General features: G+C 24.9%; 6 protein-coding genes and 1 long non-coding RNA gene across 10 annotated transcripts in view; 6 read left to right on the top strand and 1 right to left on the bottom strand.

Annotated features, from left to right (window-relative positions):
- The first annotated feature begins 2,023 nt into the window (after positions 1 to 2,023).
- On the top strand, positions 2,024 to 5,081 carry LOC105833977 (odorant receptor 94a). Its single transcript, XM_036284158.1, has 4 exons — positions 2,024 to 2,449; positions 3,038 to 3,239; positions 3,515 to 3,670; positions 3,791 to 5,081. The coding sequence occupies exons 1-4, from the start codon at positions 2,139 to 2,141 to the stop codon at positions 3,842 to 3,844; spliced, it is 723 nt and encodes a 240-aa protein (XP_036140051.1). The 5' UTR covers positions 2,024 to 2,138; the 3' UTR covers positions 3,845 to 5,081.
- Positions 5,082 to 6,224: 1,143 nt separating this feature from the next.
- On the top strand, positions 6,225 to 7,472 carry LOC118644766. Its single transcript, XM_036284166.1, has 2 exons — positions 6,225 to 6,728; positions 7,063 to 7,472. The coding sequence occupies exons 1-2, from the start codon at positions 6,367 to 6,369 to the stop codon at positions 7,451 to 7,453; spliced, it is 753 nt and encodes a 250-aa protein (XP_036140059.1). The 5' UTR covers positions 6,225 to 6,366; the 3' UTR covers positions 7,454 to 7,472.
- On the top strand, positions 7,469 to 9,916 carry LOC105833974 (putative odorant receptor 92a). Its single transcript, XM_028192123.2, has 3 exons — positions 7,469 to 7,742; positions 8,034 to 8,189; positions 9,801 to 9,916. Exons 1-3 carry the CDS (start codon positions 7,482 to 7,484, stop codon positions 9,846 to 9,848), a joined length of 465 nt encoding a protein of 154 aa, XP_028047924.1. The 5' UTR covers positions 7,469 to 7,481; the 3' UTR covers positions 9,849 to 9,916.
- Positions 9,917 to 9,932: 16 nt separating this feature from the next.
- LOC114254840 (odorant receptor 4) lies at positions 9,933 to 14,275 on the top strand. 4 transcript variants are annotated; one of them, XM_036284163.1, is made up of 5 exons: positions 9,933 to 11,119; positions 11,525 to 11,914; positions 12,263 to 12,598; positions 12,736 to 12,937; positions 14,150 to 14,275. In XM_036284163.1, exons 2-5 carry the CDS (start codon positions 11,553 to 11,555, stop codon positions 14,201 to 14,203), a joined length of 954 nt encoding a protein of 317 aa, XP_036140056.1. In that variant the 5' UTR covers positions 9,933 to 11,119; positions 11,525 to 11,552; the 3' UTR covers positions 14,204 to 14,275. The 4 variants fall into 4 exon arrangements, 3 of the variants coding, with proteins under 3 accessions (XP_036140056.1, XP_036140055.1, XP_036140057.1); XR_004962536.1 differs by having other exon boundaries at positions 9,933 to 11,914; positions 12,736 to 13,812; positions 14,150 to 14,231; XM_036284162.1 differs by having other exon boundaries at positions 9,933 to 11,914.
- A 126-nt stretch (positions 14,276 to 14,401) lies between these two features.
- LOC105833975 (odorant receptor 94b) lies at positions 14,402 to 19,189 on the top strand. The gene is made up of 4 exons (XM_028192130.2): positions 14,402 to 16,352; positions 16,914 to 17,049; positions 17,441 to 17,659; positions 17,822 to 19,189. The coding sequence occupies exons 1-4, from the start codon at positions 15,991 to 15,993 to the stop codon at positions 18,011 to 18,013; spliced, it is 909 nt and encodes a 302-aa protein (XP_028047931.2). The 5' UTR covers positions 14,402 to 15,990; the 3' UTR covers positions 18,014 to 19,189.
- Positions 19,190 to 19,783: 594 nt separating this feature from the next.
- LOC114254848 overlaps positions 19,784 to 22,917 on the bottom strand; it is a 45,827-nt gene continuing 42,693 nt past the window's right edge. Inside the window, exons 6-7 of the long non-coding RNA XR_004962538.1 lie at positions 22,107 to 22,305; positions 19,784 to 20,614 (exon numbers count right to left, since the gene is read on the bottom strand). This is a non-coding gene — a long non-coding RNA (uncharacterized LOC114254848). The remainder of the gene's footprint in view (positions 20,615 to 22,106; positions 22,306 to 22,917) is intronic.
- On the top strand, positions 20,621 to 22,848 carry LOC105833976 (odorant receptor Or1). The gene is made up of 2 exons (XM_028192117.2): positions 20,621 to 21,554; positions 21,954 to 22,848. Exons 1-2 carry the CDS (start codon positions 21,193 to 21,195, stop codon positions 22,348 to 22,350), a joined length of 759 nt encoding a protein of 252 aa, XP_028047918.1. The 5' UTR covers positions 20,621 to 21,192; the 3' UTR covers positions 22,351 to 22,848.

Genomic DNA, 22,917 nt, shown 5'->3' on the forward strand with positions numbered 1-22,917 from the left:
TAATATTGCTTTTTGCTTTCTTCATTTTTGTGCATATTTTAATTGTACAAAAGAATTTGGAATTTTGTAAACCTAATTTAAAGATAAATTTTAATAAAAAATGTTGGTGATTGGCTTTAGAATGTCCTTAACATCGTTATTTATTTTGGAAGAAGGATTTTGACATTTAGAGATTGATTACCACATTATTCATCACCAGTGATATTCTTTATAAACGCATTCTGTAATATAATCGTGTTGTTAAGTTGTGTGTTGTGTGTGTGTGTGTGTGTGTGAATGAGACATTGCAATGGATTTTATTATAAGTAAAATAAAATAAATAAAAGGAACAAACATTTGAATGCACTGCAAGTATATCTTAATCATATCAATAACGTTTTCCATAATTACAAAAAAAGATAAGATTTTCAAAAAATTTGAATGCAGCATGAAATTAAATATTCTAGATTTTCTAGAAGTATAATACGTCAACACTAGTATTTCGTGCAGATAGCTTATAACTAATCAATATTTAGCTATGTGACTTGCATCGTATTTTCCCCACCTTGGAAATGTGGACACTGGAAAGCATTAGATATTGCTTAGGAAATTCGATCAGGAAAGCTATAGACAGTTGACATTTGTCAGTCACCATAAAGATTTTGTAGCGTGCTGTATTTATCAGTTAAAATGTTTGAATGTTCCTTTGTTATAATTTTATTCTTGTCTTGTTGCATAAATATATAATTATTCTATGTCGTCGTGTATAGTGCATGTTATTTTATTATTGTGTACATGCGTGTGGATTCATGAAATAATTATTTAACGAGGGTTACATTGTGAGGGGCAGGTTATAAAGTGAATAATTAAATTAAATTATGTGGTGGAAAAGTTATCCGGATAGTAATATCTTCACTGGATAGTAAGAAATTCCGCAATACTATAGACAGTCAATATTCGTCAGTTACCCTAAAGTTTTGTTGCGTGCTATATTTATCAGTTATGATCGTTTAAAATATTTCATTGTTGTAATTTTATTTTTTAAATTTGAATCTTTTATGGTAAACGTATAATATTTATAATTGTTAAGGAGCTTCTTTAGTTTTAAGTATTTACAATATACATATATAAATAACATTTGCAAATAATAAAAAATAAAATAGCTAACAAATTTCTGTATTAATAAAAATATAAACTTTTTTAATTGATAAAATTACAATTTATTTTTAAGATTTATATTTGATATAATTAATAATTTTGTAATTATAAGTCAAAACTTTGCAGTAATTATTGTGTTGTGTGTTTGTAGATTGTAATATTAAGGGACACAATTAAAAACAAGATGTACATTCTTAAATATACTTTTAATGTTTTAACGATATCTGGGTGCTGGCGTCCAAATTCTTGGTCGTCGCTACATAAACGCATAGCGTACTACATATATACAAGTATAACAATTTTTTTAGTATATACTTTTACGTTATCTCAATTAATTGATGTAATTCTGACCATTGGTAATGTTGATGCTTTCTTTGATAATATCTTTATTCTAATTTCCTTCTTTAATATTTGTTCTAAAATATTTATTTTACTTATAAATCGTAAAAATATTCTCATCCTTAATGACATATTGATGGAGAAAGCATGTAGACCGTCAAGATCAACTGAAATGAAGATTAAATCTAAATTCGAAAAAAATTTGCAGTAAGTATTAAGAGAAATCATAATTTTGTTGTTTCTTACACACACACACACACACACACACACACACACACACACACACACACACACACACACACACACACACACACACACACACACACACACACACACACACACACACACACACACACATTTTTATATTATTTAAATTTTTATTATTTAAACAGACTTAATTTCTTTGCATTTTTTTATCATGCAAATAATAGAAAATTGAAAAAAAGATTGTAACAACAGAATATGTTTAAAAAGGATAAAATATAAATTGTTTTTTGACATATGATAATTATAAATATAAATAAATATAAAAAAATATGATAATTATAAATGTAAATAAATATTAAAAAAACAAAAAAATTATAATAAGTTTTGCAAGATTATTTTACTTTTCAGAATTATTCTATACTCATTTCAGAAATAATACTAAATATAGTCTATATATGGGAACGATAATAATCCTGTATATTGCATTATCTTCTTTATCAATAAACTTCAGAAATAGAAAATTAATATACAGAGCATGGATGCCATTTGATTATACGTCAACGGTATCTTTTTGTCTAACGTATATTTATCAATTCATAAGCCTGATTGTTGCAACTTTTGTTACCATTGGTTGCGATACACTCATCTGTGGATTGTTGATCCATATCTGTTGTCAATTTGAGATCTTGACTTATCGTTTGAGAGAAATTATATCTTATTCAGACGTTCTTCGCGATTGTATACTTCAACATTATCATATCTTCAGGTTACCTTATAATTTTGCAAATTCTGTCTTTTATACATATGTTATGTAACATTTATATATTGGTTATTTTATAATTTGTGGCATAACTTCAGAAATGTATTCAGGACATAAAAATAAGACAAAATATTCATATACACTGTAAGTCAATTCAGTTTAATTATTAAGAAATAGTATTTGATTTTGTTAATATTTCAACAAGCATTAATATCAAATATTTATTTTTTTTGTTAATTTATTACATTATAGTTTAATTAAATGAATATTATTTTCTGAAAGAAGCAACTTTTAATAAGAAATTTGTGTCTTCCGACGCAGTTTTGTGAAGCTATGCATTTGATTGCACATGATATCTGACAATAATAATCCCCTTTTTGCTGTTTTCATTATTTTTTACATGAAAAAATGAAATAAAAAAACGTAAAGTAGTATTGTCAAACGCTACACGTGATCAGACGCATAGGTTTCTAAAAATGTATTAAAAGATACAAAAGTCACTTTTTTATAAAAATGCATTTATAAATTTTTATTTTTAACAAGTTTATTTTAATAAAATATATTTTTATTCAAACAAAAATTATTAAATTATAGATTTGCTTTTATCATAAAAACGAAGTTAAGTGTGATTATTGCTAATCAATTTATAATGACTACAGTGATACTATCCTTCAGTCTTTATCAAATAGATAAAACGACAACAATAGCTAAATATTTTGAAATGATATTATGTATATTATTCATATTAACGGAAATCTTTCTCTATTGCTGGTGTGGCAACGAAGTAAAGATAAAGGTATGTAAAGAAAGGCAATTTACCGTATAAGTGCAAAAAAAGTAATATGAAAAAGGATGTGAAATTTAAATATCCATGCTTTTGTTTTATTAAGAAATATAATAATTCTAGTACTAATAGTTATATTTTTTAATATAAATAATATAATCAATCTATTTTTAATTTCAACATGTTAACACTACATATTGTTAAGGTATATCACTAAGTAAGGTATGAATAACGTAAGTATCTTTTGTTTTGTATTACAAATATAATCCATATATATATTTTAGTAGAGTTATCAAATGGTAGATAATATTTTTCAAATGGAATGGATGACATTAGATAAAAATAGAAAAAAATCTTTAATGATAATAATGACGCGAGCACTTGTGCCTATTCAGATTACCTGTGCTTACCTTATTCCTGTAAATCTTAATTCCTTTATGGGTGTAAGTAGTTATTATTAAAATTAATATTGCAATAAATTTTATTTTAAATGACAAATAATTTGTGTTATATTGATTTATTCTTTTAAAGATTATAAATATATATTTACATACTAATTTTAGTTTCTTAAAATGTCGTATTCTACTTATAATTTATTTCAACAAATGCGGCAATAATTGAGTAAAGGCTGATGGAATTAATGTTACCGATATCAAATCTGAGCAGAGAGTAGAAAAAAGAAGAAAGATGATATTAGTTATTATAATTAGTATTTATATTACCTACTATTATAAAAAAGTAATGTAGATTATTTAAATACATAATGTATTCTATTATATATCTTATTATTTTATATTCACTGATATCTATTTGTGTATCTTTGTCTACGTTACTTTTTGTTACTATGTTACTTTTTGTTACATTACTTTTTGAGTAATGTAATCAAAGGTCAACACGGACATTTACTATAATATATTAATATAAAATATTAAATTAACGTTGAATAAGTGTTTTAATAAATATAGTGAAGTCAGGACTCACGCGATAAATAAACAAAGTAAAATAATGAAATTAAAAGCTTTAGGAGTTGATATAACAAGTCAATTGATCATGAAATAAAAACTAATGATTCAAATTACAACATACAATTATAAATCGTTCTTTTTACAAAAAACATTTTCAATTGAATTTGAGCTATCTTTAACGGTCAAAGTAATTTAAGTGTCCATTTATTTTATATTCATGTGTACATTGCTACGACAAAACTGAATGAGAAATGAAATAACTCTATTCATCTTATTCCACACATAGTTGTATAGTTAGAAGTGGAAATATGTAGATAGCTTGCCTTTCACTAGTTGTAAAAAAAGAAATTTTTTCTTTAAATCTATAGGTATTATTCATTATTATTTCTATCAATTAAATTGTGTGTGTTAAAACGATTGTGCAAGGTGATACTCACCTTATGTCCAAACAATAAGTGTATAATACCGTGACTATACAGAAAAGCAGAATTATTGCAGCGTCTAAGTTGTAATTAGTATCTTTTTAGCACGCTGCTCTATTCTAGAGTTATAAAAATGCGTTCAACTCATGTCATACGTTTTTATATACATATAGAGTATCTATAAGAAAAAAGTTTTTATTACGTCCTTTCCTCTGCTCCATTCTTCCTCCTCCCCCCCTCTCTCTCTCTCTCTAAATCTTGAAACAAAGATTTTCTCAAAGATGTGCAATTAATCTTTATAATTAACACTCAAATCACGTATTATTATAACAAAATATATGTAGATATTTAAATGTACATATATATAATTTATATTTTTATATATTTTCCTTATTTTATGTTTATTAAGGGAGTTTCTCTGCTCAGGTCCGGCACAAAAAGTGGCACAGATGTCCAAATAAAAAAAACCCAATTAACCATTTTGTTACCTTTTTTGCTGTATATGGTCTAAAGTTGATATTAGTGAATATGAGAAAAAAATCGCCTATAAAATATTACTTTTAGTACTGAAATAATTTTTTTTAAATTGAGAGTAAACATTTTTCACTATCAATAATAGTGTTTTTAATATTAAAAATAAATAATTAATAAGTGACAAATAAAAGTAAATAATAATTATTGCCAAATTGAATACTGTCCAGTATAACATTTTTATAAGGGATTATTAGTTCCTATATATGTTGAAAATAGTTTAAATTGCTAAAAAAACCCACGAAATTTGTGTTCAATTACTTTGAACTATTCTACTGTTCAACCTTCTTAACATTTAAGCATATAAGGATTAAATATAACAAAAGAATATGAGAAACCTATACTAACATTACATAAAGATAGATATATAATTATCTGTTCAATATTTAACTCTATCTTCTTATATAACCATCTTATTTTGTATTCCCTCTCTATCCCGTTTTAAACCTTTGCATTTAAAGATTAATTATCCTATGTTGTCGCTCATACTGTATGTAATTTTGTTATTGTGTATGTGCATGTAAAGTCATAAAAAAATTATTTCACGAAAGATACATTGCAAGGGATACGTTGGAAAATGAATAATTAAGTAACCGATTGTTGTGGGGTGGAAGTGTAGATACTAGGTACCTAGACATCTAAGAAATTCGATCTACAGATATAGACAGTCGACGTTCGTCAGTCATTCAAACTTTTTTATTTTGGACTATTTTTACCAGTTACGATTATTTAAAATATGTTCATATTATAAGGCCGGTATTCATAGCCGAATCTGATATTTAAAACCTTTTTAAATACTGTCTTACAATGTTACCAATCAATCACAAAGCCGTATTAGTATTTTAAGACATTGTTTAAGACAATCTTGAAATAAGTATCGACTATGAGTACCTTAAGATTTTTATTTGAATCATTTGTGGCAAAAGTTATAATAAGTTATAAAAAGTTATAATTATATTATATTTAACTTATAACAGTTAGGAAGTTTTCTTAATTATAAATATAATATAGACATAATATTTGTGAATATTAAAAAATAAAATATTTGTGAAATTTTTGCAATAATAAAAATAGAAACAAATTTTTTATTGACAATATTGCAAATTATATTTTAGACATTTTATATAATTAATAATATTGTAAGTTACATAAAGTTTGAAAGAATTGATTATATGTGTTGTGTATCTTCCTAGATAATATCAAAAAATATAATTTAAAACAATGTGCATCCTTAAGTTTAATTTTAAACTTTTAACAATATTTGGTTGCTGGCGTCCGGATTCTTGGTCATCGTTATATAAATGCATAGCATATCACATATATACAAGTATAATAATTTTCTTAGTAAATACCTTTATGTTATCGCAATTGATTGATGTAATCCTGAGCATGAACAATGTCGATGATTTTTTCGATAACATCTTTATGCTAATTGCCGTGTTTAACGCCTGTTGTAAATTATTTATGTTGCTTATAAATCGTAAAAGTATTCTTAACCTTCTCAATATATTAATGGAAAAACCGTGTAGACCGTTGAGATTGACTGAAACTAAAATTCTGTATAAATTTGATAAAAATATACAGTAAGTATTATAAGAAACAATGTATTCTTGTTTTGTTATTGCACTTAATATTGTTTAAAATATTTAACTTTATTTAATGTGTCACTTTTTATAATCCTTTTTATAATATTTTTTATGTAATTTATAAATTTTTTCTTTATTATTTAAATAGAAAATTATTATCTTTGCATTTTTAATGCATTGTTTAAATACGTTTTTTATCATGTATAGAAATGTGAAACAAATTATATTCAAAAATTATTATAAATTTTTTTTTTAGTTAAGTATAAACATAGAAATTAGTATAAAATCTCGCAAGATTTTATAATTAAAAATTATTTTGCACTTATTTCAGGATTTTAACTAAGTGTTATGCATATCTAGGAATGATCACAATCTCATGTATCATACTATCTTCTTTATCTATAAACTTCAGGAATAGAAGATTAACATATAGAGCTTGGTTGCCATTTAATTATTCGTCGACAGCACTTTTTTGTGTAATGTACACACATCAACTGATAGGCTTTGCTATCGCAGGATTCGTACATGTTGGCTGTGATGCCATCATTTGTGGCTTATTGGTCCATATTTGTTGTCAAATTGAAATCTTGACTTATCGTTTAAAAAATATTGCATGTTATTCAAATCTCCGCGATTGCGTACATCAACATTACCATATCTTCAGGTTAAATCTTATAATTATGCACATTTTGGAAATTTTGCAAATTATAACATTTTATTAGATATAAAATTTTTCGTTAAATTTTGTATATGGATATATACTTTTATGTACACAGAATTATTAAATTCATTAAAATTTTTAACTTTAGATTTGCCTTTATTGTAAATACAAGATTTCGAATAACTATTGCTATTCAATTCATGATTAGTATAATGATAATATCCTTCTGCCTTTATCAATTAAATAGGACAACAACAAAATCTAATTATTTTGAAATGGCATTATATATATCTTGCATGTTAACACAAATCTTTTTATATTGTTGGTATGGAAACGAAGTAAAAGTAAAGGTATGGTATACATGCTATAAATGCATATATAATATATAAACACAGGTATGAAATGTCTAAATTAAAATATCTAAGCTTTGATTAAGAAGTACATTAATTATAATTAAATAGTTATAGTTTTAAATAATATGTCAAATATAATTAGTCTATCTTTATCGCAAAATGTTAACATTTTATATTGTTAAGTTAAAGTTTATTATTAATTAGAATGTTATACATTGATAATGTAAGTATTTAAGTATTTTTTATTTAAATGCTGTTTGTACAGATATATTTTATAATTTTCAATAGAGTTCTGAAATGGTTGACAACATTTTCAAAATGGAGTGGATGACATTGGATGAAAATAGAAAGAAATCTTTGATGATAATAATGAGGCGATCACTTGTACCTATTCAAATTAGTTGTGCTTATATTATTCCTATGAATCTTGAATCCTTCATGAGCGTTAGTATTGATAACATTAAAACTAATTTCGTTTAATTTTATTATTAGATTTTTTCATTTGAGTTAAATTTTACATATATAATATGTTGATATTACATTACTAATATGTATAACAAATTTTAAATAATTTTGATTTAATTAATTAAAGTTAGTGTACATTATTTATGAAATAAATTTAAAAATTAATATACTATAAATAAATCAAATTGTGTGTGTGTGTATGTGTGTGTGTGTGTTTGTTTGTTTGTGCGTGCGTGTGTGTGTGTGTGTAACATTTAATTCAAATCTAGAGGAAGGTCGTCAATATTATCTCTCTTATTTCTCGAAAGTTAAATATTGCCCTGTATTAATACTGATGTGTATGAAAACTCTGTATGAAAACATATTTAGATGATAATTAACCAATAAAGGATGGGGGGGGGTTTAAATAAAAATTCCTGAAATTTTAGTTACAAGGATTTTGGGTCACTGATTATCTACTATCAGAATTCCAAAATTTAAAACGGCGAGTCCAATATAGCAAAAATGATAAATTGTGATATATTTTAATAAGTGTGAAATTTTATTCATAACTTTTTTATTTAGGTCGTATGATTCAAATTTGCAATTATTATTTTAAAATTCAAAATTAAGAAATAAAAAAAAAACAAAAATAGAATCAAATATTGCCACGTTTTTTTGTTACGAAATGATGAAGGCCCATTTCTACCAATGTAGATTAACTTTAATCTCGGTTCAACTTGACCTTTATCTTTTTTTAATTTTTGGAACTAGAATGAGATAACAAGTAAGTTAAATCGAGATTAAAGTTAATCTACGTTGGTGGAAACGAGCTAAAAGCGCGTGGAAAGATGTAGTTTTTTAATTTACTATTTTTATTTGCAACATTAAATCTGAAATTATGTAAAATTTTGAAATTATAATTTTAGATTTGTAATGAACAATCTCAAAAACCCATAAGGACAATGTTTTAAAAGCAATTAAAAAAAATCAACGTTTTTCCATTTTTCTCCCCCACATTAAGTCTGCCGTTTTGAACATGTGACAACAAATTTACAATCAGCGGCCTAAAAACTAAAAAAACAACGTTTTAAAAGTAATTAATTAAAAAACATACAGTATTCTACTTTTATCGATCATATTGGATCCGCTATTATGTATTCAAAAAATCCACTAGATTTGTGACCTTAAAAACTCCTGGATGGTATTCGCTGTTAACTTTTAATGGTTTTCTTCTCAAATAGCAAAAAGTTTATGTTAAATAAAAAAAAATATAGTCTAATATATCAATTTGATGTCCAATTTCTCGTTTATTTTTTTTATGTTATAAAAACATTAATTATTACAAGACATAAAACAGTTATACATATTATACATTACGAAAACTGTTATACATATTATACATGTTAAACATTTATAGAAGACATTTTTTTTTAGTTTACATTATGTTCTTAAAGTTTTATTTTTAGATTTTAGAAGTATTATTCAGAAATAAAATGGGTTGCCATTATTGATGACTTTCGTTTAATATTATTATTGACAAAATAAGCTCTAAATTTATTAATTACTAAACATATTTAAATCAAGATTAAGTTTGTATATTAATTTTAGATTCTTAAGATATCGTATTCTACATATAACTTACTTCAACAAATATAGGAATGATTTTGTAGAGCGTCAATAGTAGCCTCGTCCTGTTTATGTCACGAGATCAAATCTGAAAAGAGACTAAAAGAAAAGGGAAATGATATATTTGTAATTAGACATTATAATTAACATTCGCATAATTATATACATTTATTATAAATAATAAATGTAGATTATTGAAACGCATAATTTAATGTAATGTACATTTTTTATTATTTTATGCTCATTATTATCCATTTTAAAATCAAGAAATGGTCGACAATGGTCACAACAAAATCTTAGTATTTAAATAATATTTCTTATATACATTTTCTGATTCTTTGAACTGCATGCCGTTACTTTTGATTTTAACTATGTTGCCTCGCATTTATTGTTAATAAATATCGATTCATTTATTTAAAAAATAATAAACACAACAATTACAACTATGAGCAACAATTACGTTATTGTTATCTTTGTAATGTTGGCTTATGCATATGCCCGTTTTGAAAATTTTACATTGAACTTTATTGTAAAATAATTTCAAAAATTTAAACTTTACATATGTGTATTACTTTAAATTTATATTTACTAAACACCATAGATGCGCGCTTCGTGCGCGCTATTTATCTTTTAATTTTTTACTTTTTAAAATTAAACTACAATGATAATTGTATAGATAACTATCTATATAAATTTGACAGCTATCAAAATTCATTTGCAATGACAATTACTCTCGTTATTAATTGACAAATTTATTAAATTAATTAAAAAAATAGTTATTTAAACACAAGTGTAAAAATACTTTTTATTCTATTGTATTTTTTATTTTACTATTATTATATTTTACTGTTTAGTTGTACCGATTTTTCTTCTTATCTATAAAAATATCTTTGTAGAATGAATATTATGATTTCGACAATATGAGTTTATATAAATATAGAAAGACTAAAAAAGCGAGGTAAAAGTACTACTAAAAGTATCAGCGATGTCTATAGTTAGAGAAAGATCTAAGTCACACACATGAAAAATTTAAATATCTAGAGTTTATTACAGGACATGTTCACATTAATATTACATAACGCTAGATATCATATAATTATCCGTTAAATATTTTACTATTATGTGTCGTATTTTTTTATTCCTCTGGAATACATTGTTGCATTTAAAGATGAAATTATATGTGAATTTTGTTACTATGTATATACATATCAACCTATGAAAGAATTATTTCACGGGGGATATATTGCAAGGGATACGTTGGAAAATAAATAATGGAGTTGCCAACTACGAAGAATGGGAAGGTATTCAATCTATATTTAAGAGATTCGATTAGTAAAGCTATAGACTGTCGATGTTTATCAGTCATTCTACAGATTTTGTTGTATTCAATACTTACAGTTTTAATCGTTTAAAGTATTTTTTTCTTATCAATGATTTCAATTATCTTTCACTCAGATATACAATGTTTACTTTTAATTGTTAAATTAATTAGAACGTTTATTTATAAATATATACTTACAAATGTTATTAGATAAGAATAACATTTGTAAATATTAAATATAAAATATTATCTCTTATTAATCTGTCATAATAATAAAAGTAGAAGAATTCTTAATTGATAAAATTTTAAATTATTTTAATGTAAAATTACTAATATTGTAAGTTGGATAAAATTTGTAGTAATTAATTACATGTATACTTCACAGATGACATCAAAGGATATAATCTTTTAAAATGTACATTCTCAAGATCACTTTTAATCTTTTAACGATATTTGGATGCTGGCGACCATATTCTTGGTCATCGTTATATAAACGCTTAGTCTACGACATATATACAGGCATAATATTTTTAATACTAAATACTTTTATGCTATCGCAATTGATAGATATAATCATAACTTTGAGTAATGCTGAAGATATTTCTGATAATTTTTTTGTTCTAATTGCTATGTGCATTACTTGCTGTAAATTATTTATTTTGTTGATAAATCGTAAAAATATTATTATGCTAATTAACATATTGATGGAAAAGCCATGTAGGCCATCAAGATCAATTGAAATGAAGATTTTACATAAATTCGATAACAGCATACAGTGAGTATTAAGAGACGATATCATAATAACATAATAATGTGTTTTTGCAATTAATAATACTATAACTATAATTGTAACTTAATTTATATTATTTTGTATATCTCTAGATTTTTATTTAATTTTTTTTTTAGTCAAACAGTTTAGATAAATAAATTTTTTATTGCAAATAAAAATATGAAATAGAATACAGCCTTTGTTATTGCCTACGTTATTGAAAGTTAATAATTAAACTTTCAAGATTTTAAATAAATAAAATTATATTAAATTTTTTATTTGCATTTTTGTTTTTATTAATTTATATATACATACATATATATATATATATATATAAAATATATTTTATTTTAGAATTAATACTTGGCGCTATGTACAGCTGGGAATAGGAACAATATTATGTGTTTCATTGGCTTCTTTTCATATAAACTTCAGAAATAAAAAATTAATATACAAAACATGGGTGCCATTTGATTATTCATCGACAGTACTTTTTCGTATAACATATATTCATCAAGTAATAAGTTTTATTGCTGCAATGTTTGTAAATATTGGTTGTGATACTCTCATATGTGGATTATTGGTCCATATTTGTTGCCAACTAGAGATTTTAACTTATCGCTTGAGAAAAATGATATTATATTCAAATGTTATTCGTGATTGCGTGTATCAACATTATTATATTTTCAGGTTAAATCTTATAAGTTTTGTAAATTTCTATATAAAGTTATTGAAATTATTAACGTTTATTATAACATAATATTTTGTTTTTAATAAATTTATTCTGTTAAAAATATATTTCTCTAACAAAAATTGTTACATTTTAGGTTTGCTGTTATTGTAAATGCAAAGTTTAAGTGGACTATTGCTATACAATTTATAATGAGTACAATGATGATATGTTTTAGTCTTTATCATTTAAGTAAAACAACATCAAAATTTAAATATATTGAAACAACACTATATATGTCTTGCATGTTAACGCAAATCTTTTTATACTGTTGGTACGGGAATGAAGTACGAGTAAAGGTATGATAATTTGTATACTTATAAATGTGTAATATAACATAAAACAGAAATATCTAAGTTTTTTAAATCAAGGAATACAAAATTCGAACATACTAATATATTCAAATGTAAAACTTGCACATTTTAAATGGAGCATGTTATTATTTTTTGATGGCGTAGCAGGATTTGCGGTTTTTTCTCAAATTCTACTGTCAATCTATCGTAAAGGTTATCGGCGCAGATCCTGCACCATTTCTATCATCAATTTGCTGGCATAGCATATTAGCAAGTTTTTGTTGACAGACTGTTGACATTATATCAGTAATGATAAAGCAAACTGATCAAACAAATAACTATAAATTGAAAATATGATCGATTTATTGCCAATCTGCTAGTGAATTGCCAACAGTTTGTTATTTGGGATATAACAGATAGTTATAATTTTATATATACTGTATTAGATTTAATCAATTTTTAGTTACAAGATATTATTTATACAAAATGGTTTCAAAACATTATAAATTGATAAAAATTTTAAAATATATTATAATAGATCCTATTGATCGCTCTTACTCTTTTGAATGGATTTCCATGAGCATTATTACACTTTAATCCGGAAATTTATTGATGCTATATTATACAATAAAAGTATATAAATAATTAAGATATATTAACACACACACACACATTTATGTACCCATTTTTTTCATACAAATATTGTGTATTTTATATTTCAGTAGAGTTATGAGATAATTGATAAAATTTTTGAAATGGAGTGGCTAACATTGAACAAAAATAATAAGAAATCTCTAATTATGATAATGAGGCGAGCACTTGTGCCTATTCAGATTAACTGTGCTTATATTATTCCTATAAATCTTAATTCTTTCATGAATGTTAGTATAGGTGTTATTGAATTTTGTCAATAAATTTTATTGTGAGATATACTTAAATTTATTTTGTACCGTTAAGCAAAGATTTATATATAATACATTTTGATATATTATATTAGTCTAAAATACTTCGAATAAAATTTAAATAAATTTTGAATTATTAGTAAAGTATGTTGATTATTAAATAAATTGAAAATAGTACAAATAAATTTAGTATTATATGTTGTTTTATATGTAATTATGTAATGTTAATATCATTATTGACCAATAATGAGTTGTAAATTTATTAATTACTAAATTTATTTAAAGACAGATTATAATGTCCATACATTAATTTTAGATACTTAAGATGTCATATTCTACTTTCAACTTACTTCAACAAATGAGCAAATGATCGTATGAAGAGACGAATAAAATTAATGTGTTACTACTCGTATATATATATATATATATATATGAGATCATATGAAATCAATTTTATGAAGAAGAAAAATAAAAAAAGGATATATTGATAATTAATAATTAATAATTCAGAGTTAACATAAAAATACATAAAAATTCAGTCTTAACATTATGTTGTTATTGAAAATATAAATATATAGATTTTCAAAATGCATAATTTATTCTATTGCATGTCTTTTTTATTGTTTTACGCAAATTAATATCTATTTTGTAATTTTTCTGTTATGGATGCTACATGTGAATAATGTGCTGATGATTTTAAAAATAATTTTTTGGTATTGTTATGTTTATTTCGTATTTATTGTTATGTTTATTTTTTCTAAATTTATTATTTTGCTGCTGAATCGCAGATATTCTGGGCAAATCATGAAGAAATCATATAGATGACTAAAGTGAAGGTTTTATACAAATTCAATAAAGACATAGAGTAAGTAGCATTAATAAATAGCATTTTAACATCTATAGGTTAGTACATGTTTCTTTTGTTTTTTGCATAAATATTTTTGATTACATTTTTCATTTTTTTTATCATTAATTAATAATATTTTTGAAATAATGTGATTAACATTATATGAAAATATATGAAGTCTTTAATGATAGTACGATGATGCTTATTTAGATTATTTATGGCACATATGCTTATATTACTTCTATGAATTTTAATTCATGTGTGTTAATATTAATATTATTAAAACTTATTAAACTAAACTTATTTTCAGTTATACTTAAATATATTTTGTACTTAAGAAAGAATTCATAACATATTTAACACACTATATTTAAATAATAAAAGACACCGTGCAAAACTTATGAAAAAACAGGATCTGTCAATTTCACTTATCTTGCAATATAATATTCCTTAGATCATGCCGATCAAAAGTGTCAATGTGTACAAGTCCCAAAAACCAAAAGTTTTTGAGATACAGAACGTCGACTATATCCGAATATAGCCATGTGCAGACTCCGCTTATTTTACTGCATGTTTTACTTATTCTACGTTTAACATCTATTTCGTGTCTACATGTTGTATTTTACTTTCTTATTTATTTCTTCTCTATGACATACTCCGCAAATGTAATATAATTTAAAATTTTTCATTCTGTAACAAGTCTGCTATTAGGGTGCCTGAAATCAATACGCAGATAGAATGTATGGTACTATTCAATAACATATAAAATGAATTTGCTAATGAATAAATTATTTTTAGGCTGAAGAAACGTAATATAGTTGAATTACCTACATTAAAATTCATAATAAAATAGTCGACTATTTATATATTCTTTTTTTCTTATATAGTGTATTTGTAATTAACAATAATATTATTTAGAAAATGTTAGCATATGAAAGTTGTGTTTCAGAGATCAATAATATCAATACAGCAGAAATGTATTTATAGAATCAATAATTCAAAACCGACATTATGATAATAGTGTAATAATATAGGCTATAGAATCTCTTAGAAGAAATATAGTATGGCATAAATATTCCGTGCGTGTCAGTCGTTTAAAAAATGTTTTACTTGTCGTTTCTCAGATTATTTTAAAGATGGTTGTAGCTCTAGGAGGATTGATATAAATAAAACTTTTGGGCAAATTATTTTGTAAATAATTTTACAAGCATTTTGCAAATAATTTTATCTGTACTATTAATTGTACAAATACAGAGAAAAAATTTAGGTGAAGTTCAGATATAAATAAGAGATATAACGTGAAATTAACGATGCACGTCTTGCAATTAACTTTTAAGATTTTAACAATTGTTGGATGTTGGCGACCAAAATCATGCTCGTCATTTTATTTACGTTTCATGTATGATGCATATACAGTTTTTATGATTATATTATTATACACATTTTTGGTATCGCAATTTTTGGACATTATTTGGAATGTCGACAATGCTGAAGATTTTACGGAAAATTTCTACGCCACCTTGGCATCGGTTGTTTCGTGCTCTAAAATGCTTAGCTTATTAGTAAATCGAAAGAATATTAATAAGTTAACCAACGTATTTCTCGAGAGGCCGTACAGACCGTCGGAGACGGACGAAATGAAGATTCGATATAAATTTGATAGACACACGTAGTAAGTTTTATAACATAATAATAAAAAAGATTATTTTTCAAAGAATTAGTTACTAAAAAAATTTTAAAGTATTATAAGACTTTTATTTTGTTTTTTTTATATAAAAATGTCAAATATGTATTATTAATACTGATATCTAATTATTATAAGTACATGTTAATGTAATGCATCATTAAATTATTAGAAGATGAATTGTACAAACAAGCGTAACTGTCTCCCCTTACAGAAATTGAATACTGGCAGTATTAAATTGAATAATAATTGATTACTTATTTTAATAATAAAAGGCACTAATAATAGCGCATTTAATACTTAAAATAAGTAATTACTAATCAATTTAATATCGTCAGTTTCAAATTTCTGTAAGGATCTGCAGCCATTTTGCAGTATCAACACGCTCTATTACACGATTTTGGTGGAAACAACTTGCGCGTGTATTACCGTAACGTCTTTATTCACGGTGTTCAGAAAAGGAAATCTAACATATAGAGCATGGCTGCCGTATAACTATTATTCGTCCACTATCGTGTATTGTCTTACGTATGCTCATCAACTTATTAGCCTGACGGCTGGATCGCTGGTCAATGTGGCTTGTGACAGTCTTATTTGCGGACTGTTGGCACACATTTGCTGTCAGATCGAGATTTTAGAATGCCGACTGAGTAAAATATCGAATCATGATACTCTTCGCGACTGTGTACGTCACCACAACAGTATATTGGAGTTAGTTGTTTATCTGAAAATATTTTATATATTCATTGAAAAAGTAAAAAATAACTGAATACACATCAATAAAAAATAATTTTTTTACACACACATACATTGCATATACCGCTTTGATTCGAAGTATTTTTGATATAACGTTTGTCTACATATTTTCGTCGAGACTAACAAAGACAAATAACAATTTTACAATTTCACATTTAACAATGTAAATGCCAATAATATAACATCTTCTGATATCATAATTGTTATATTATAACAGTTACATTGTTAAGTAAACTTATGACATTGATGTTAAGTTATTATTAATTGGTGTTTACTAGATTGTTTTTTCAAGAATTAAAAAAAACGATTAATATTGTTTGTGTGACATATATAGGTATGCACTTCGATTAAACAATAAATTCAAAATGACTATCGCTATGCAATTTGTAGTGAGTACGTTAGTGGTATGTTCTAATTTGTATCAAATGACTAAATCAACGAATATAAATGCAAGTTATCTTCCCTTATTATTATATATGTCCTGTATGTTGACACAAATTTTTATCTATTGTTGGTACGGAAATGAAGTGAAGTTAAAGGTGCGCGTAAACAAGTTGATTTATACTTTTTTATTTTTGAAAACAAAATGTACATAATTTTATATAGTAAAATTTATGTATTTATTTAATAAGGCATGATTTTTATAATTAAATTTGTTAAACCTGAAAGATTAATAATATCTTTTATGGTTCGAAATATAGAGTACTCAACTGCTCAACAACGTTTTTGCAATGGATTGGGTAACAATGAATAAAAATTTTAAAAAAAGTTTAATAATAATTATGAATCGTGCAATAGTACCTATAGAATTTACCAGCGCTTATGTTCTGTCAATGAATCTCGATTCTTTTGTTGGGGTTAGTAAAAAAATTAATCTGCAAAAGAAGAATTAATTTCTTAATTTATTATTGACGCAAGTGATAATCAATTTTTATTTCTGATTGAAGTACATTGTGTTTAATTCTAAAAAATAATAAAAACTATTTATAAAGAAATTAATTTAAAAATAATAGAAAATAGCACTAACTATTATATAATATAATAGTAACGTTTAGCAAATATGTTTGACAAATTCCATACAGCATCGAAAGATTGCAACAAATATTTCACTGCAAGATTGCAATATTGCAAATGCATTGCAAAATCTTGCAATGCAAAACAACAATATTATATTATAATATGTTTGGCAATTTTATAAATATTTGAGATTCTATTATGTTAATACATTTTGGTACATTTTAGTACATATTACAACAAAAATGTTCTAAATTAACAAATATGTTCTTAAATGAATTTTTACATAGTAAGATTAAGAAAATTATTCTTAAAATATTTATTATATGTATATGTATACATACATAACAGATATGTATGTACATATATGTGTATATACTTTTGTCTTTAAAATCAATTGTAAAAACTTGCGGCTTGAAATAATTTTTTTATTTAAAGTGACTGAAAGATTTTACAATATCTGGTGTGGTATCTTTTCTCTTTTATGTGATACTTTAATCACAACAAGTAAAATTTTGCCGCATTTATCTGATGGCGTGTAATGCTGGCTTGCGACGGGAGAAACATAAGATGCAACATTGGATTGTAGTATACAGTATTTGAAGATTGTTGTAATTGTCTGTGCTGTATAGAATGTAAAAGATAAGAGAGTATTTTAAAATAAATTATAAAATTTAAATATATATATTTGTTGCAGTTACTTAAGACATCGTATTCAGCTTATAACATACTAAAACAAGTGTAGGAGTCATGAGTAAAAAATAGAAATAAAATTGACATTATTAAAATGTTTTCCAGCATACAATTTTATTGATAGATATTTGTAGAAATTTGCATTATAGCTAATGTTATATGTCTGTGGACAAATAAATGGCAATTACTTATAATATGTGTTATTATAATATATTTAATAAATTGTTATCTAATATATTGGGAAAAGTAGAGATTTAAAAATAGGCATATTTTAACACATAAGATGACAGTTTTAATTATTTATTACTTATTAAAATAATTTTTATTAATTTATGTAAATTTAACAAACATTTTAAAAAGTTATTAATGTCAATGTAAGGAGTAAATAGTATAATTTTAAAGAGAAATTATTGTATATTTAATAAATCAATTGTGAATTTTGAAAGAAAAAAAAAGTTTATGTATAAATTCCAATTATGGAACTTATACATTATAATTAAATGTAGATGAATCTATATTAATATTTTTTTTGTTAATTTATATTTAATATGAGTTATTATATGTGTTTATTGTTATTAAATATAATTTATAAAGAATATTATTCAATCAAAATTATTTTTTTAAAAAGGCAAGGAAAGAGCAAGTGTGTGTGCTCCTCTAAAAAAACAACATATAAATCTGAGATAAAATTTTCATCTAATTCAACCTAAGCGATATATATCAAGGGCCTTCTTATTCCAACCGAAATGTAACTTTAATTATTAAAATAACAATTATTTTAAATAAAGAATTACTCTTCGCTATACTGGCAACGTAAATGGTGATGCATAAATAGTGGAGCGGTGAATGGAGAGAGAGTAAGGCGAGAGAGAGAGAGAGAGAGAGAGAGAGAGAGAGAGAGAGAGAGAGAGAGAGAGAGAGAGAGAGAGAGAGAGAGAGAGAGGGACTCTTGTGTATTTGTTTTAATTAACATTTAATAACAACAATAAATATGTTCATACTTTAAATATTTTTATGATAAATATACTTAAATATTAATATCACACACATATATCTCGTCGGTGACGTATTTTATAAATAAACGGTGCACTATCGGATCATGAAATGCAATGCATCATAAGATTTGTTTCTTTTTTTTTTGTTGCACTGTTATACTGAAGTAATAGAAATAATAAGTTAGATTGGTATTCGCAGTAAAATCTTATTTTTAAGATTATTGCAAGTACTGTTTTAAGATGCCATCAACCAATCACAGAACCATATTAGTATCTTAACACGTTTATGCCCACGTAGGTCACAATTAATTTTAAATTTTTGGATAAATAATTTTTAATTTTGAAATGACGGTATCCTGTAGCTTTTAAGTCTGTTTTTTTCCAAATCTAATGTCAGTTTTTTTCTTTAACGAATCAAAATGTTATTATAATTACTTTTTTTAGAAAAAAAATTTTGAAAAAAATTAAAATTTTGTTTTGTTTAAATCTTATTTTCTTTTATGAAGTTGCTGTACAAAGTGGGGAGACAGGAGGCAATGCATATGTAACAAAAGAAATACACATTTACAATTAGTATAAATAATTAGTAATTTTTTAATTATTATTTTTAAGTAATAATGTATTGTTATAAAAGAATTTTAAAAAATTATCAAAATGCGTCACTTATCTTATTGTATGTTTTACTTATTATTCTACTTTTAACATCTGTTTTGTGTCTATATATTATATTCTTCTTTCTTGTTTATTCTTTCTTCTATAAAATACTTCGCACATGTAATTTAAACATTCAATCTGTAACAAAAATCAACTATTAGTGGTGGCTAAAATCAATACGGAGAAAGAGAGTATAGCAACTGTTCAATAACACGCACAATGACTCTATGATGAATAAATTATTTTTAGGCTAAAGAAACGTAATACAGATGAATCACCTACATTAAAATTTATGATAAAACAGTCGACCGTTCATATATATTTTTTCTTTATATAGTGTTTGTAACTAATAATAATATTATGTAGAAAATGTTAGCATATAAAATTTGTATTTCAAAGATCAATAATGTCAATACAACAGAAATGTATTTATATGATCAATAATTCAAGTCCGACATTATGATAATAATATGGTATCTTTTAGAAGAAATATAGTATAGCATAAACGTTTCATATTGTCAATCGTTTAAAATATGTCTTATTTGTCGTTCGTCAGTTTATTTTAAAGATGTTGCAGCTCTAGAAGTATTGCAAAAAATAAAACATTTGGGCAAATTATTTTGCAAATAATTTTATCTGTACAGTTAATTGTGCACATACAGTGAAAAAATTTTAGTAAAGTTGATATAAATAAGAGATATAACGTGAAATAAACAATGCACGTCTTGCAATTAACTTTTAAGATTCTAACAATCGTTGGATGTTGGCGACCGAAATCATGCTCGTCATTTTATTTACGCTTAATATATGATGCATATACAGTTTTTATGATTATATTATTATACACATTTTTGGTGTCGCAATTTTTGGACATTATTTGGAATGTTGACAATGCCAAAGACTTTACGGAAAATTTCTACGCCACCCTGGCATCGGTTGTTTCGTGCTCTAAAATGCTTAGTTTGTTAATAAATCGAAAAAATATTAATAAGTTAACCAACGTATTTCTTGAGAGGCCGTACAGACCGTCAGAGATGGACGAAATGAAGATTCGATATAAATTTGATAGACACATATAGTAAGTTTTATAACACATAATAATGAAAAGATTATTTTTAAGAATTAATTACTCAATAATTGAAAAAAAGATATAACTTTTGTTTTGTCTTTTTTAAATATATATAAAAATGGCAAACATGTATTATTACTAATAATTATTAATATCTAATTATTATAAGTAAATGTTGTTAATGTAATGTATCATTGAATTATTAAAAGCTGTATTATACAAATAAGTGTAACTGTCTCTCCTTACAGAAATTGAATACTGACAGTATTAAATTGAATAATAATTAATTACTTATTTGATAAATAAAAGGCACTAATTATGGCGCCTTTAATATTCAAGATAAGTAATTCACGATCAATTTAATATCGTTAGTTCAAATTTTTGTAAGGATTTGCTGTTATTTTGCAGTATCAACACGCTCTATTACACGATTTTGGTGCAAACAACTGGCGCGTGTTATATCATAACATCCTTATTGACGGTGTTCAGAAAAGGAAATCTAACATATAGAGCATGGCTACCGTATGACTATTATTCGTCTACTATTGTATATTGTCTTACGTATGCTCATCAACTTATTAGCCTGGCGATTGGATCGCTGGTCAATGTGGCTTGTGACAGTCTGATTTGCGGACTGTTGGTGCACGTTTGCTGTCAGATCGAGATTTTAGAATGCCGACTAAGCAAAATATCGAACAATTATGATACTCTTTGCGATTGTATACGTCATCACATCAGTATATTGGAGTTAGTTGTTTATCTGAAAATATTTTATATATTTATTAAAAAAGTACAATGTAACTGAACGCACATTAATAAGAAAATAGTTTTTTCTTTTGTGTGTGTGTGTGTGTGTGTGTGTGTGTGTGTGTGTGTGTGTGTGTGTGTGTGTGTGTGTGTGTGCGTGTGTGTGTGCGTGCGCGCGCGCGCGCGCGCGCGTGCATGCGTATGTTGCATGTACCGTTTTGATTTGAAGTATTTTTGATATAACGTTCGTCTACATATTTTTATTCAAATTAAGTAATGACATAACAATCTTATAACTTAACACTTCACATCGTAAATTCCGATAATGTAACATGTATATTTTCTGATATTGCAACTATTATATTATAACAATTACATTGTTAAGTAAAATGATAACATTAATATTAAATTACTGTTAGTTAGTGTTTATTAGATTGTTACATATCTTTTATTTTATATTGCAATTTTTTTTGAAAAATTTTAAAATTATAATTAATATTGTTTATGTAACATATATTTTATAGGTATGCACTGAAATTAAACAATAATTTCAAAATGACTATCGCTATGCAATTTGTAGTAAGTACATTGGTGGTATGTTCTAATTTGTATCAAATGACTAAAT

Source organism: Monomorium pharaonis, chromosome 3 (assembly GCF_013373865.1).
Source record: "Monomorium pharaonis isolate MP-MQ-018 chromosome 3, ASM1337386v2, whole genome shotgun sequence".
Taxonomy (NCBI): Eukaryota; Metazoa; Arthropoda; class Insecta; order Hymenoptera; family Formicidae; genus Monomorium; species Monomorium pharaonis.

Bases quoted from the DNA above. Each gene is read 5' to 3' on its own strand.
- LOC105833977 (XM_036284158.1), top strand. From the start codon at position 2,139: ATGGGAACGATAATAATCCTGTATATTGCATTATCTTCTTTATCAATA. The intron at 3,240-3,514 runs GTATGTAAAGAA...ATATTTTAGTAG, and splicing joins GCAACGAAGTAAAGATAAAG to AGTTATCAAATGGTAGATAA. The intron at 3,671-3,790 runs GTAAGTAGTTAT...TACTAATTTTAG, and splicing joins ATCTTAATTCCTTTATGGGT to TTTCTTAAAATGTCGTATTC.
- LOC118644766 (XM_036284166.1), top strand. From the start codon at position 6,367: ATGTGCATCCTTAAGTTTAATTTTAAACTTTTAACAATATTTGGTTGC. The intron at 6,729-7,062 runs GTAAGTATTATA...CACTTATTTCAG, and splicing joins AAATTTGATAAAAATATACA to GATTTTAACTAAGTGTTATG.
- LOC105833974 (XM_028192123.2), top strand. From the start codon at position 7,482: ATGGATATATACTTTTATGTACACAGAATTATTAAATTCATTAAAATT. The intron at 7,743-8,033 runs GTATGGTATACA...AATTTTCAATAG, and splicing joins GAAACGAAGTAAAAGTAAAG to AGTTCTGAAATGGTTGACAA. The intron at 8,190-9,800 runs GTTAGTATTGAT...TATTAATTTTAG, and splicing joins ATCTTGAATCCTTCATGAGC to ATTCTTAAGATATCGTATTC.
- LOC114254840 (XM_036284162.1), top strand. From the start codon at position 11,553: ATGTACATTCTCAAGATCACTTTTAATCTTTTAACGATATTTGGATGC. The intron at 11,915-12,262 runs GTGAGTATTAAG...ATTTTATTTTAG, and splicing joins AAATTCGATAACAGCATACA to AATTAATACTTGGCGCTATG. The intron at 12,599-12,735 runs GTTAAATCTTAT...GTTACATTTTAG, and splicing joins CAACATTATTATATTTTCAG to GTTTGCTGTTATTGTAAATG.
- LOC105833975 (XM_028192130.2), top strand. From the start codon at position 15,991: ATGCACGTCTTGCAATTAACTTTTAAGATTTTAACAATTGTTGGATGT. The intron at 17,050-17,440 runs GTACGTCACCAC...TAATATTGTTTG, and splicing joins ATGATACTCTTCGCGACTGT to TGTGACATATATAGGTATGC. The intron at 17,660-17,821 runs GTGCGCGTAAAC...TTCGAAATATAG, and splicing joins GAAATGAAGTGAAGTTAAAG to AGTACTCAACTGCTCAACAA.
- LOC105833976 (XM_028192117.2), top strand. From the start codon at position 21,193: ATGCACGTCTTGCAATTAACTTTTAAGATTCTAACAATCGTTGGATGT. The intron at 21,555-21,953 runs GTAAGTTTTATA...GTTATTTTGCAG, and splicing joins AAATTTGATAGACACATATA to TATCAACACGCTCTATTACA.